The 15558-nt window shown below is 42.2% G+C and overlaps 1 protein-coding gene across 1 annotated transcript in view; it reads left to right on the forward strand.

Annotated features, from left to right (window-relative positions):
• MEMO1 (mediator of cell motility 1) overlaps positions 1-15558 on the forward strand; it is a 111967-nt gene that overhangs the window by 84133 nt on the left and 12276 nt on the right. Inside the window, exon 7 of the mRNA XM_073627873.1 lies at positions 1629-1705. Coding sequence (XP_073483974.1) covers positions 1629-1705 — 77 coding nt within the window. The remainder of the gene's footprint in view (positions 1-1628; positions 1706-15558) is intronic.

Consider the following 15558-nt stretch of genomic DNA (forward strand, 5'->3'; position numbering starts at 1 on the left):
TAACATAAGGAACACCCATGCATTTTTTTGGTGTTTTATTAAGTCAGCAGCTACAAAAACTGTAGCTGCTGGCTTTTAATACACACACTCACCTGTCCCAGGATGCATAATGTGCTCACCTGAGCCATCCCTTCCCTCAGTCTTCTCTCTCTGGCGCCAGCATCTCAACTGCAGGCATCTTGCAGTAACAGCTTGCAGCTTCACAGCCGGGTGCCCACTGCCAATGTATGAGCCATGCTGCGTATTGTGAATGGTTCCGCAGTGTTCTGTGACCTTTCCCAGATTACTGCGGGGAGGGCGTGGGATGGAGAGCTTCCACTGATCTCCTAGACAACCTTTCAGAGGTTGAGATCTACCTAGACAACATGGAGGAAAGCATGGTGAGTTGAGGGGGCTACTATGCAGCGCGATTTAGAAAAAAAATCAAGCTACCAATAAAGACAGCATCACAGTAGTGATCTGTCCCCTTCACATCACGCTCCCATGGTAGCGTCTCCTGCCCCCCTCCCCCCACAGTGGTCCTGTACCCCCAATGCAGTGTCCTCTGTAAACCCCCCCCCCCCCAAAAAAAAAGTGTTGTCTGACGCAGCACTGTGTAGGTAGCACTTGCCTGCCAGTGTGCGCATCAGAGTGGAGATCAGGAGACAGCAGTGCTGGGTAGGAGGCGGGAGCTGCCGAAGATCATATTGGCAAATTGGTGATTGGTTGCTGGGCTGTCCTAGTAACCAATCAGTGAGCAACCCCTGCTCTACAGTTAACAGGAGAGCGGCGGAGGTTGGGAGGTATAGCCATGGTCACGATCCACCTGTCGGCCCCCTGTGGTTGACCGCCGTCAGCTCGCCAACCCCTGGCCTAGGCGATCGGAGCAGGTACCTGTCAAAACCAGGTGAGGTACCCACTCGCGCCCCCCCCCCCCTAAAAAAAAGTGCTATTTAGAGGAGGGGGAGGGGAGGGGAGAGGGCCTTAAAGTGGAACTTCCCCTTTTGAGTGGAGCTCAGCTTTAAGATTAAATTCCTTCTGGTCCAACTTCATGATGTGGCCCCCTAGATGAAACTGTTTATTTCCAATACTGCAGTCAACACTGAAATTTGTATAATTATGTTTACAAAAAAAAAATTTCCATGAGAAATAGGTTTAATTTCTGTAATCTTTCCTCATAATTTTAGGTCATCCATTGCCCTAGAAAGCTTAACCTATACCCACAGAGATCACTTTTGAAAAATGTAAAAGGATGGAATGTTTGGAGAATATGAGCCACAGCGTTGAGCCAATTCACCTTGTTAATGTTAATTGGTTGTTGCTACCAATGATAAATGAGATCAGCAGGGATGGTAATAGTTTGGGCTTTGACAATAGGAAATCTTCTGCGAGTGGAATTATGGTTTTTGGTCTGATATTTGGGCTTATGAATACAACAATTGTGCTACGAGAATAGAATCTTACCAGTACCAACTGAATCTAGGATAGTGAGGTGGCATGGAGTGCATATACATTATACCCTGTACAGATTTTAATATTGATGTTCACGATGAGCGGAGTTTTTGTTTAAATTTTTTTTTACTCACTGTAGGGAGGAATTACCAATTTTGATATATATTTTTTATTTTTTTTTTTATCTTCTGTTCCAGGTCAGCGATTTCGTTATACATATTATGATGAATCTCAAGGAGAAATATATAGATCAATTGAAAACTTAGACAGAATGGTAAGCAATGTGTTTTTTTTTTTTTTTTTTTTTTTTTTTTTTTTTTCCTTTTCTATATACAGCTGTGTTCATATTTAAAAAAAAAAAAAAAAAAAAGATTTTCTATAAGGTTAGAATAACCTTGCTAATAATAAATTTAAATTCTTAGTATGTGACTTGAAGCAACCAAACGCCAGCTCACGCTTTATAATCAGTTACAGCAAACCGTGCTTGTGGTTTTTGTTTTTTTGTTTTTGTTTTTTTTTTTTCTTTTGGATTAAGGTTTTGCATAAATAAAAGCTGATCATTTTAATCACCCCTCGCCAGTGTAAGGTGGTTTGTCTCATCCATGTAAACTGATGCATTCTACTGAAGAATTTGTGTTGTGAAAAAAGACTTGCAGGTAGGGGTTACTAGATCAAAATGGAGCCTAAAAGAAACAGCCATCACGTTTAAGAATTGGTAAGCGGCAATATGTTTTGCTTTTGGGTTTAATACTGGTTTAATTTGTGTGTACGTGTGACAGGTGCATTTTTAAAGTGTGTGTGTGTGTGTGTGTGGTTGTTTTTTTTTTTTTTTTTTTTTTTTTTTTTCTGAGACCTGTACTGAGATTAGTAATGTAGTCTGCAGTAAGCAGATCTTTAATAGAGAAGTCTAAAGGGCACCCTCAAGACTACCCCATAAATAACCAGCATACATGCTGCATTTTTGGTGATTCACACAATTATTGCTGCAAGTTTTTAGTCCATTAAAATTGCCAGCAGTGATACGTACAAACTCCGAAAACCACACAAATCTCTCTCCTGCGATGTATAGTGTGTTTCTATACAGTTGTAAGCTCTTCGTTGCTTAGAAATGGATAATGCACTCCTCGTTGCCCTCCAAACTGGGGAATCCGAAAAACTAGAACATGAAAAAACAGAAGGCGTGTGGGCCTAGTGCATTATCCTCAACCAAAGTTTTTTTTTTTTTTTTTTTTTTTTTTTTTTTTTTTATTAAAGTTCGAAGGTAAGTATTGTACTCACAAAAAAAGACTTCATTCTAAAGAATTTAGAATGAAGTCTTTAATTACATTTTTGGGTTTTTTTTAACTTTTTTTTTTTTTTTTTTTTTTTTTTTTGCTCTACTTTCCTGTGCTGTGCATGGTTTTTGCACAGAGCAGCCCTGATCCTCTTTTTGTGGTCCTGGCTCCTCCCCCCTGTCTAGCCCCCCTTCCCCCAATAGCAAACCTCTTGCAGGCACGCTCCCAATCTCTCTCCTCATTGGCTGTCTGGCTATGTTTACAGGGGGATGCTGCCTTTAGAATCACTTTAAGGTGTTTGTTTTTTTGTTTTGTTTTTTTGTTTTTTTTCCTTTTTGCCCCCTTCCTGACCAGAGCACTTTTTGCAATTTGGCACTGCGTCACTTTAACTGACAATTGCGCGGTCGTGCGACGTACCCAAACAAAATTGATGTCCCTTTTTTTTCTCCCCCACAAATATAGCTTTCTTTTGGTGGTATTTGATTGCCTCTGCGTATTTTTTATTGCGCTATAAACGAGAAAAGAGCGACAATTTTGAAAAAAAGCAGTTTTTTACTTTTTGCTATAATATCCCCCAAAAATATATAAAAAAAAAATTTTTTTTTATTCTTCTGTTTAGGCTGATATGTATGCTTCTACATATTTTTGTTAAAAAAAATCGCAATGAGCGTATATTGATCGGTTTGCGCATTTATAGTGTCTACATAATGGGGGATAGTTTTATGGCATTTTTTTATTAATTTTTTTTAGTAATGGCGATCTGCGTTTTTTTGTTTTTTTTTTTCTGTGACTGCGACATTATGGAGGACACGTGACACGATTTTTGGACCATTGTCATTTATACAACGCTATAAAAATGCACTTATTACTGTGTAAATGACACTGGCAGTGAAGGGGTTAACCGCTAGGGGCCGATGAAGGGGTTAAGTGTGTTCTAGGGAGTGATTCTAACTGGGGGGGGGGATGGGCTTCAACACACATGACGGCGATCACTGCTCACCCATGCCATTCTGCTGAAGTATATCGTTGTGCAGCGGTCGGGAAGCGGTTAATGCATTCTATGGCAGTGGTGTCAAAAAATGATTTGATGAAACTGCCAACAGGGGGGGAAGGAAAAGTCTCCCTAAACGGTATACAAGCCAAAAATAAAAAATAAAAACTTGACAGATTCTATTCCTTTCTTAATGTCCTATAGTGGTTTTTCTTTTTACTTTTTGAACCCTAGCCTGCTACCGACATAAGGGCATAAGGTGCAGTAGAACCATTTTACATCTGGCCAGCTACGTATGCCCTGTGTCAACTGCATCTCTGAGCTCATGGTAGCCTAGGTCAGTGGTTCGCAACATCAGTCCTCAAGTAACCCCAGCAGGCCATGTTTTCAGGTTTTCCTTTACTTTGCACAGCTGCTTTAAATCAATATCCATGACATGGTATCGGTAAGAGCTATTTTATCTAAGGGAAGTTCACAAAACGTGGCCCGTGGAGGACTGAGGTTGAGAACTACTGGCCTAAGTGACCGTGAACCTAGAATCTTCTCACCATTAAATGGATGTGACCAGTGGCTGACAAGCTGTTAATCGCAGCCGTTGATTCCTAGATGTGAAACCCCATAGCTGTCCGATGTGTGCCCAGCCAGATCCTCCCAACCCTGTGCCTCAATCAGATCCCCTCCTACTGTGCCTGTGTCCTCTGATGCCCGCTGCTCCCTCAGCTCATAACTAGTGTGCTATAAAATATTAAAGTATACTTTCTCACCTCGTCTTTCAGGACAGAAACTGGAGAGCGCGCAGCTCCACACACTTCCCAGGAAATGCTGCAGCCATTTCTTTAAAGCCCGGACGCTTCCTTCCACCATGGCCTCAGTTGTAATGTTTCCTCCAACCATGGTGGAAGCACTGCAGGGGACCAGGGGTGTGCTGCTGTCTCTCCAGGTGGAGTAGGGTTAAGAGCATACCTGATCCTTTTTTTTTTTTTTTTTTTTTTTTTTTTTTTTTTTCTTCTGTCTGACCAGCCTGTTTTCCAGGTGCCTTTCCTCTTCTCGAGCCCGGCAAGGGTAGAGGCCGGAGGAGGTCCTGCACTGATAGACCGAAGTCTGTGGGCTGCGCAGGGGTCTGCAAATTTGGTGCGGCATCTCTAGAGCAAGCCTGCACTTTGGTCGGAGTGGCGGGTGATGTCACTGCAAGATGGGGCAGGACTTCCGTCGGTGTGTGGTGGCTTCTGGTTCCGGCCTCTGGAACGCAGAAGGGGGAGGCGGCCTCAGCGGGTGCAATTTCCAGTCCTCGCAGTGGTGAAAGGACTGGGAAAATTCTAAATAAAAGCTGCTGGGAGAATGGAGCCAGAGGAACCTGCCCTGGGAGCATAAGCCCACGAGCACCAGCCAGACCCCGGTAGGAGAGGCAGTGGCCTCTGTTAGTTTACCTGGGATATGTATGTTTTGTCCCTCCCTTCCTAGGGTGTTCACATGGTTTTTCTAGTAAAAAAGCAGTCGAAAGTTCAGGTTAATACTGAATTTGAAGATCTTGAACAGGTCCATTCGATACAAAAAATTTAGTATGGACACAATATATTCAGTGATGAAACTTCTTCCCGCGGGGTGTTTTTTTTTTTTTTTTTTTTGCCTCTATAGATCTGATATGTGTACTTACACGTGCCCATAGCTCCAACGTCACAGAGGTATCTGCGTTTGGTGTTCAGACGGAGGGGGGTTGAGTAGCATTTTCAGTTCAAGGCCCTCCTGTTCGCTCTCTCCTCTTCCCCAAGGATCTTCACGAAGATTATGGCAGAAGCGTTGGTACTGCTCAGGCTGGAGGGGGTCTCAATAGTACCTTATCTGGATAACCTCCTTTTTATATTTGCCAGCTCAAAAGACCTGTTGTACAGGGATTTGAGAGAGGTGTAAAGCCATTTAGAGAATTTGGGCTGGCTTCTGAATAAGAAAAAATCAAACCTAATTCCTTTTTGGATGATCATTTTCCTGGGGTATGCCATTAACTCAGTACAGGAAAAGATTTTCCTCCCAGGTGCAGGCCGCAGGGAAGAAAGTACAGATACATTTATCTGTTAAGTTCGGGCAGCCATGTCCATGCTGGGGCTTCTCACAGCCTGAATCCCAGCTGTTCAGTGGTCCTGGCTCCATTCGAGAGACCACCAGCAGGCGATTCTGCAGAATTGGGCCTACGGGGAGAAACGGATCAGGATTCCCTCTCCAGTCAAGAGGAAGTTGTAGTGGAGGAGGCAAACGAATTGGAGAAAGGGTTCTTTTTCCGCAGCGAAAACTTTAACAGATGCAAGCTCCTGGGGGTAGGGTGCACATCTGGAAAGCAGGATGGCCCAGGGGTCTTAGACAGAGGAATCCAGAAGGTCCTGCAACTGGAGGGAACTAAGGGCTATTTTCCTGGGGCTGTGGGCCTTCAAAGAGCTAATCGGGGACAAACACATCCAGGTGTTATCAGACAATGCCACGGCAGTGGCAACAATCTCGAGGCAGGGGTGCACAGGAAGCAGGTGTCTTCTAACCTTGGTCTTACAGATTGACTTGGGCAGAAGACAATTTGGCATTCTTAACAGCAGTACATCTGAAGGGCAGCCTAAACCAGATAGCGCACTTCTTAAGCAGAAGAAGGGTGCTAGAGTCGGAATGGAGCCCAAGTACGGAGATTTTTCAGAGGATAGTAGGCAGATGGGGTGTTCCCCAGGTCAACCTGTTGCATTGCAAGCGAATGCAAAAGTACCAGTCTACTTTACTCTGAACAGGCAGGACCAAGCGGCTGGTCTGGACGCACTGGCTCATCGCTGGACCTTCCACTTGCGTTGCGCCTTTCCCCCTGTGCAAATGATCCCTTTAGTGCTCAGAAAGCTACAGGGAGAAAATGCAACTCTGTTTCTAGTAGCCCTGTATTGGCCCAAGAGAGCTTGGTTTTCAATCCTACTAAAGTTAGCGGTAGAGCCCCTTTGGTTGCTTCCTGTTCAAAGGGACCTGTTGACTCTGGGTCCCCTTCTGCATCCTGGCAGCCTGGATACTGAGGGAGCAAATCCCGAGGAGAAGAGGTTTGTCCGAAGGTTTAGTTTGTACCCTGCTAAGCAGGAAGGTGGTCACAAGGGCCATTTATTTTAAAACGTGGAAATGCTTCAACTCCATTTTCAAAAAGTTGCTCTCCACAGGAGGACATTTCCATTCTTGAATTTCTCCATGACCTAATGAAGGATTTGGCAGCCAATACCTTTTTAAAAGTTCAGGTAGCTGCGCTGTCAGTTTTTCTAGAGAGTAGGTTATTTCTAGACCCTTTGATCATCAGATTTTATTTTTTATTTATTTATTTATTTTTTTTAAGGCACTAGCTAGGGCTAGGCCAGTTCCATTTAAGTTTTTCCTCAAATGGCATTTATCAGTGGTTTTGCAAGGTCTGGCTAGAAGACCTTTCGAACCACCAGAAGAAGCCACAATTAAATATTGGTCATTAAAACTAACACTGCCGGTAGCAGTCACCTTAGCTAGAAGGGTCAGCGAACTGTAGGCATCTACCATTAAGCTTTTTTGACTTTTTTTTTTTTTTTTTTTTGGACCGAGTAGTGCTGAGGACAGACCCGGGGGGTTTTGCCGAAGGTCGCTTCAGTTTTTCGCAGATCCCAAGAAATGGTTCATACCAACGTTCTGTCTATTTCCAACATGCCCTAAAGAGGAGTTTAGAAAGTCCAATGATATGTTTTGTTTTTGGGATCTCGTAAGGGTTACGGAGGTTCTAAAAGCATGATTGGAAGGTGGCTTCGAATGGCTATCCACGAAGCCTATAGGGCTGAGGAAGTAGAACCCCCCCCCCCCGCAGGAGTAGTGAAGGCGAATCAGGGTGAATCTGCAAGGTGGCCACATGGACAAGTTTTTCCACCTTCACTTGTCACTATAGGATGGACCTGCTCTCGGCGGCAGAGCAATCGTTTGGCATGAAGGTCCTGCAGGTGGTGGTCCCACCATAAGAGTAAATGCTTGTCTCCAGGTGCTGTCCTGAAAGACGAGGTGAGAAAACCTTAGTTGGACTTACCGGTAACGGTATTTCTACGAGTCTTTCAGGACAGTGGCGATGACTCTCCCTTGTTTAAGTCCTGTCCCGCATCAGTGTCCCCATGGAAAGCAGCTCACTGTGGGGGCACTCCATGAAGAGGAGGAGCCAGGAGCACCGGCAGGTGACCCCTGAAGAGGATTGGGGCCGCTCTGCACAGAGCAGGTAATTATGACATTGTTTAAGACATGCAGCACAAGGTCAGTTTGGGGGTTAACCAATTAAGCTAGAGAATATTAATTTAGAATTTTTTTTTTTTTTTATGTCCAGACCATAATAAACTGATTTCTACCTAATTATAGTGTCTTGATAAGAGTTGAAAGTACAAAAACTAAGAATGATGGACAGATGGTGCACGATTATACCCGAACTAACGGTAGAACATTGGGAGGAATTGTTGGTATCTTATATGCCCATAGTTATTTCAACCAGAGAGAAGATGATACAATTAGGAAATTTACATCAACTGTATTATACCCCCCTTAGATTATATAAAATGGGGAGAAGCGTCACCCGCATGTCATTAATGTCTTAGAGGAGGGATCTTTTCTACATATGGTATGGGAGTACAATAGGTTTCACCCTCTATGGTCTCAGGTCATTCAGTTTATTGCAGATGTTTTTGATCTTCCAAATATGTAGTCCGCTGTTGGGGCTTCTGAGCATAAGAGGATGAACTTATGAGCAATAATATGAGAACTTTAAGATTTTTTTTTTTTTTTTTTTTTTTATGTTTGCAAATTGATTTTAATCTACTAGATTAGAAGAGAATACCTCGTGTTACCTTGGAAAGCCCTTGTCAATGCAAATGTTATTATAAAATAACTTGCAAAGCTAGGGGTGCCCTAAAAAAAATTCAATACAATTTGGCCCAAATGTGTTGACTCAGATGACACAGTGACAGATCACCCTTGAGGATTTACTTGTTGTTTAATAATTCAAGGCCTATACTGAATAAAGTATGTCCAATTTGAGTTCATGGGGGCGAATAGGTAATAGCATACTTCACAACGGTTTAGAGGTATTTAACCTCTTGTGTTCTTTCTTTTTTTTTTTTTTTTTATTTGTTTGTGTTCTGGATTGACAAAAAGTGTACATACAGCAATGTCGATAGGCACAGACAAAATGTATTGTAATGGAACAATGACGATAATGTTACGGTTTATCGTACACAATGTCTGTAATCTATTTCTCTTTTTTTTGTGCATATGGCAATAAAAACCTTTTAATAAATATAAGTTATTTTAATAAAAAAATCTTTACAGTCGCTTTAACTTTACACAGGGGCAGTACATTAGGACATGTTGCTACATGTAATACTTCGTTTTAACAAAATGTATGACTGCATCATTTTATCAAAGCCTACTACCTCCAGATTTTTAGCACAAGTTGCTTATTTACAGTTTGCATACCTTCCCTTCCAAAATGAACAAATATAAACTCAATTCAATGTTTTCTTTTCGTTGGATTTTTTTTAAGTTGTGTTTGTGAATTAATAATTTTTAGTGCATTTAAATAGATATTTATGTAAACATTTGCAAATATTGCAGAATGTACAAAGATGGCTACTATTCTAGTGGTCCTGTGCTTTCAGAAAATGTATGGTTTGGGGTATTTTTCATGCTTTCAGAGCCAATATAACTATACTGTAAAATCAAAAAAATCTGGTCACCTGAGGTTAAAAGTGGAGAGCAGGGCCTGGCAGCGACATATTTAAAGGATGCCCATACACAAGGTAAAGCACATACAATGGAATATCTCCATTATAGGAATCCATACTTGTGCAAGTATTGCATTTTGTACCATATTTGTACATTAACTCCTTGGCATTTTTGTCTAATTTAAAAAAAAACATTTTGCAAGATGCTTCCTAACGAAGTCATCTATGCCCTGAAAAAAAGTGAACATCCTTTAGCTATGTAGCGTGGTTTAAGTAACACAAGTTAAAAACTACAAAATGTTGCTGCATCATAAAAGGGTTAATTTTTATGGTCATGGAGGGGGTTATATGTCCCTTTTTGTAAATTTTCGTTTTTGACCATTGTATTTGATGTGCCAGGTGAGGTTGTTTTAAACAGCTGTGATCATTCACATCAATTGTAGGTCACACATGGAGCCTGGGATATTGCGGTTTGGGCAGTAAAGTTTGATTTTTAGTTTGCAGACTATAGCCTCATACATACATACAATCAGATTTTCCGACGGGAAATGTGTGACAGGCTGTTGGTGGAAAATCCGACCGTGTGTATGCTCCATCGGACAATTGTCAGATTTTCCGCAGACAAATGTTGGATAGCAGGTTTTAAAATTTTCCGCGGACAATAGTCTGTCGGGTTTTCCGAGCGTGTGTACACAAGTCCGTCTGACAAAAGTCTAAAGTACAAACACTCATGCTTTGAAGCAAGGACGAGCCAGAACCGGTTGGTCTTGTAAACTAGCATTCGTAATAGTTAACATTCGTGACGTGGCAGATTTTGAAATCTCAAAATGCAGCACACATTCTCTTCTTCTTTAATGGGATAATAATGCTTTGCTGGTGATACTGAGTTATTGCAAACTAATTTTCAAAGGCTTTTTTTTTTTTTTTTTTATTTTGGGCAAGTTACTACAACACCATTATCCCATAGTTTTTAAGATCAAAGATACAACCATGTTGGTGTCACTTTTACATTGTATTTTTTTAAATGTAACTGCCTACTCCCAAACTGTCATTTGAAGTAAAACACATAGCCAAGTGTTATTCGTCACAATTTTTTTTTTTATTGTGCATTAAAAAAGAAAACAGACATGCTGTCTGCCAATGGAACTTAACCAACAAGTGCATTCTATGCATCCAAAAATATAGAAAATATTCCAAGTAATTATTCAAACAAAAAAATGTCAAAGCAATAACTCCGAGGCCAATAATAACACGTTATCTCCTCCAGTTCCGCAACATGTCTGGTTGACGAACGGCCGCGCAAATCAACACTCGCCAAACTTCTACTGACACAAAATTGGCAGAAGGAGCCCAAAGGGTGGCGCTAAAGAGCTGAAAACACGTAGTACGTCAGTACGTTCGTGTTTGTTGGCCGACAATTCCTTGCCGTTTGTATGCAAGACAAGTTTGGGCTAACGCCCTTCAGACAAAAGTCCACGGTTTTGTTGGCCAACAATCTGATTGTGTGTACGAGTCTTAAGTGATTTGGCTAGCTTTTGGGAAAAGTGTGTGTTGGCTAAAGAAATTTTTTTTTTTTTTTTTTTTTTTTTTAATATGGATCCCCGGGTAGTTTATGCTATATTATGCAAATATGCAGTGCATATTAACTCCTTATGACTGACTTGCCTATCAAACAGCGCTCTGCAGCACTGTGCTGTCAGCGCTCCCAACTGCTTGCTTCCATCTTCTAGACTTTTTACCAGGTTCCCTCTGTTCATTTGCTTGAATGGCTGTGCCCTGATGTGGCTCCCATGTATGCACGCAGAAGTCATGGCACAGAGTGGCCCTACACGCTAGCATATTTTTTTTTTTTTTTTTTTTTTTTTTTTTTTTTTTTTTTTTTTTTTTTTGTGCCTTTTGAAACTGTGTATACATAAAGATTCCCAAAGCACTTGACGAAAGGGACAGCAAAGCTGTGGCTTTCTGTCTGACTGAAATTTTAAAACTGAGTTTAAGTATTTTAATGCTAAGTCCTTCACTTGTGTAAATGAGGTTTGTAACCAACTGGCTTTTCATTTTCAAATGAACAAACAAGTCAAAAGTTCCACCTAGTACAGGGGTAGGCAACCATTTGAGCACAGTGTCGAAAAATGTTTTCAAAGAAATTGAGCGTGTCGATTTTGTAACAAAAACAACTTTACACTCTCAATCACAAAAGATTTTTTATAAAGTAAATGCTGTAAACTACTTTTAGTAGTGAGAAATAAACATCCTGCACTCACACCTCAGACCAGCCCCAATTCCTTCAACTCCACACTTCAGATCACTGTTCCCCCTGTACATCTGCCCCACTAATGCACCTCCTTTCACATCTGCCACACTGACCCCCCCCCCCCCTCTCTTCTGGCCCAACACTGAACCCCCCCCTTGCTCTTCTGGCCCAACACTGAAACACCCCACCCCCCCCGCTCATCTGGCCTGTGTGCAGGATCATAGGTTGGACCCCTGCAGCTGAGAAAAAGTGGGTGTGATTCTCATTGCGCTGAATACTGGCTAAAGGGACACAGAGTACAGGGGTTCAGTAGTAAGTGACACAAGTTCAGGAATAATTTCAACAAAGTTCCCAGAAACTCAACAGTAATTCCACAAACTGTCACCTGATTGGTTTTCTCAATCACAGTGAAATCCCTTCTTTCTGAGATTGGTAGTGACAACCAAGCAACTCATCTTCCTCCCAGATGGTGGATGGGGCTAGCAGGACTGTGATTGGCTTTAGCAGTGGCTTTAGACAGTCCTCCTGGAACTGCACCCAATTCCCCCCCCCACAAAAGCTGATTATCACAGCTTCAGCAAAATTAGAGAACCAAACAATGTTTCCCATCTTTTACAATGTGTGGGGGCACTGTGCCTCCCCCTCAGTGCAGGGGTGTTGTGGGGAATTCTGAAATTGGAATGCATTAGTGTCTCACTGACACTTCCCTGCACTGCTCTGCTGATGGGGAGGGAGTAGAGTGCCAGGGGTTTCCTAATCCTGACCTATTAACTTAGAGAATGCGAAATATATACAAACCTACTAAACGTTCTCTTTAATACACTTGTGAGCTCTTTTAAGTATTTGGTAATGGGTGTGGAGTCTCTTTTTCCAAAATGAAAACTTTTATGACTGTATCTATCAGAGGATATCTATTGCTTCCGCCATACTTTTCTAGGGAATGTTATAAGACCAGCTTCAAACCATTCTTTAATTCTTTAGACTAGGTTTCCACCCAGAGTAATTTGTGAGATCTACATGGGCAAAGTCTCTTTTAGCGAAATCAAACATCCTAATTGTACAGGACAAAGGCGGGATATTCATACACTATGGGTTATAGCTGTGTACTTTCAGGTGATTAGACACTGGTAAAACTTTAGAGGACCTGCCCCCTGCGCTCCTCTCCTATAACCATACCTGACTCCGTGAACCCTCAGTTTTGTGCTACGGTCTGAATGTGATTTTTTTTTTTCCCCCCTTCAAAAATCACCCTTAGCTTAAAATACTAAAGGCTTGTGCTTTATTTAAATAACAAATGTGTTATACTTGCCTGCTCTGTGCAATGAAGATTCCCTCTTCTCAGGTCCCCCAGGTGGCACTCTGGGCTCCACCCACTTCCAGTTTGTCTCACTGCCCTTTGGCCTGTCCTCTGCTCTGAGTGTTCACTAAGGACTTGGCACCTCTGCTTGCCCTGCTCAGGACTCGAGGCATCCAATTTACAGGCTTTTTAGACAACCTTCTTAAGGACTTGTCTCTATTTTGACTATCTGGACATGTCCACATGACAATTCAGATGCTACAGGCCTTTGGCTGGGTGATCAGTTTCAACAAATCTGCTCTCCAGCCTTTCCTTCACCTGGAATACTTGGGTAAGAGCACATGCTTGAGAATTGAAATAAGACCTTCCACGTCAATTCTGAGTTCTTGGCCTAATGGTAGCCTCCTTCGAAGTATAATTTGCCCGCCACCGTTCAAGAACTATCCAACAAAATATCTTGCTAACCTGGAAAAAGCAGGCTGCTGTTTCTGATTTGCACTTGCTCCTGTCCAGCCAAGGCATTCTCTATCTTGGGGGATCGCCTCCTCAGCCCTAACAGTGGGGAAGGCCTTTCCTATCACTGAAAAGTAGCGGAACAAATGCAAGTCTCTCAGGTTGGAGCGTTCCAGTCCCTAGGGGTCCAGGGAACATGGTCATTGAGGGAAACAAAGCTCCCCATCAACATTATGGAGCTCAGCAGTTAGGCTGGCTTTGCAGCACTGTATCCCCCTTCTGCAGTCAGACAATGTCACGGCGGTGGCCTATGTCAGCCATCAAGGGGGCACCAGGAGTCTGGCTGCCTTGAAAATAGTGAACCAGATCATCTCTTAAACAGACACTCCGTGTCCAGCGATCTCTGCAGCCCACATCTCGGGACTGGATGACTGAACAACACAAATTATCTCTGCTGTTATCGTCTGGATCAAGGGGAATGGGCTCCTCCTTCTAGATGTCTTCAATCTAACATGCAAAAAAGGGGAGATTTCATTTGTGGACACCCTAGCCTCCAGGTTCAACAACAAACTACCTATATATCTTGTATTGTTGCCTGTTGCAGAACCCTGTGCTTTCTTCTGATCTCAACTTGATTCTCGCTGTCCTGCAGAAACACTTTGAACCTATCAAGAATATACCCTACAGGTTCTCATGTAAAGTGCCCCTTTTGGTCACTATCAGGTCTGCCGGGCAGGTTTCAGAACTGGAGGCCCTTTCCTGTATAATAGAGCCTTTGTCATACTTCACAATGACAAGTTTGTCTTGTGTGCAAGGGAATCTTTTCTCCGGAAGGTGGTCTCAGCATTCTGCCTCATTGAGGATTTTGTCCTCCCATCCTTGAGCCCTACTCCTAAGCATCCAAAGGAGTAGTTGGGAGCCTTTGGGGTATACCTCAATACTACTGTTCAGATCAGACGGATGGATTCCTTGTTTATCCTGTGTTCTCTGGACCTTACAAGGGACCCTATGCTACAGAGTCTACTATTGCATGATGGATATGAAATCTTGACTGAAAGAGCTTATGGTGTATGACTATTTTGCCTGTAACCTATACTGTACAATGTAAGGTAAAAGACATTTTGACTTGCCTGGAAATTCCTGATCTTGGAGTACAGAATACATGCCATGCTCCCTTCCATTCCTTGCTACAGAACAGAGAATTCAGAGTGGCGTAGTGTTATAGTGGTGGCACGCAGGGAGCGTGTTCTCTAAAGCTTTGCCAGTGTCCGGTATCCTCAAGGAACATGCCTATAACCCATTGGGTTTTGACATTTTTGCATTCACGCTGGGGTAAAAAGTACATTTTTTTTTTTTTTTTTTTTTTTTTTTTTGTTATAAAAACTGCAAATTTAGTAATTTTTCTTCATAAATTTTGGCCAAAATTTATACTGCTACATATCTTTGGTAAAAAAATAACCCAAATATATTTGTTTTTTTGTGGAAGTTGGCGTCCACAAGCTATGGTGCCAGTCTCTGAAAATTGATCACACCTGATGTACTGACGATCTCATTTCTTGAGACCCTAACAAGCCAGGAAAGTACAAATACCCCCCAAATGACCCCTTTTTGCAAAGTAGACATTACAAAGTATTTAGTAAGAGGCATGGTGAGTTTTTTGAAGTTGTAATTTTTTTTTTTTTCCCACAATTTGCAAAATCGAGGGGTTTTTTTTTTTTTTTTTTTTTTTTTTCTTCACAAAGTTGTCCATTTATACAATATTTCTAATAGATTATCCTACTCCTGAGTACGGCGATACCACATGTGTGAGACTTTTACACAGCCTGGCCACATAGAAAGGGCCAACATGCAGGGAGCACCATCAGGTGTTCTAGGGGCAGAACTGTCAAATCTAATTTGACTACCTATTACACTTCGTGAGGCACTCTAGTGGCATGAATGAGCCATTAATGGGATGACTGAGCATGAATGGGTACGGCTGGGGGTGGATGGGATGGCTGAGCATGGATGGATGAGTATTGCTGAGTATGGATGGATGAGTATTGCTGATTAGGGAGGGATGACTGAGCATGGATGGATGAGGATGGGTGACTGAGTATTGCTGATTATGGATGGGGATAGATGGGATGGCTGAGCAT

The sequence above is a fragment of the Aquarana catesbeiana genome, linkage group LG04 (assembly GCF_042186555.1).
Source record: "Aquarana catesbeiana isolate 2022-GZ linkage group LG04, ASM4218655v1, whole genome shotgun sequence".
NCBI lineage: Eukaryota > Metazoa > Chordata > Amphibia > Anura > Ranidae > Aquarana > Aquarana catesbeiana.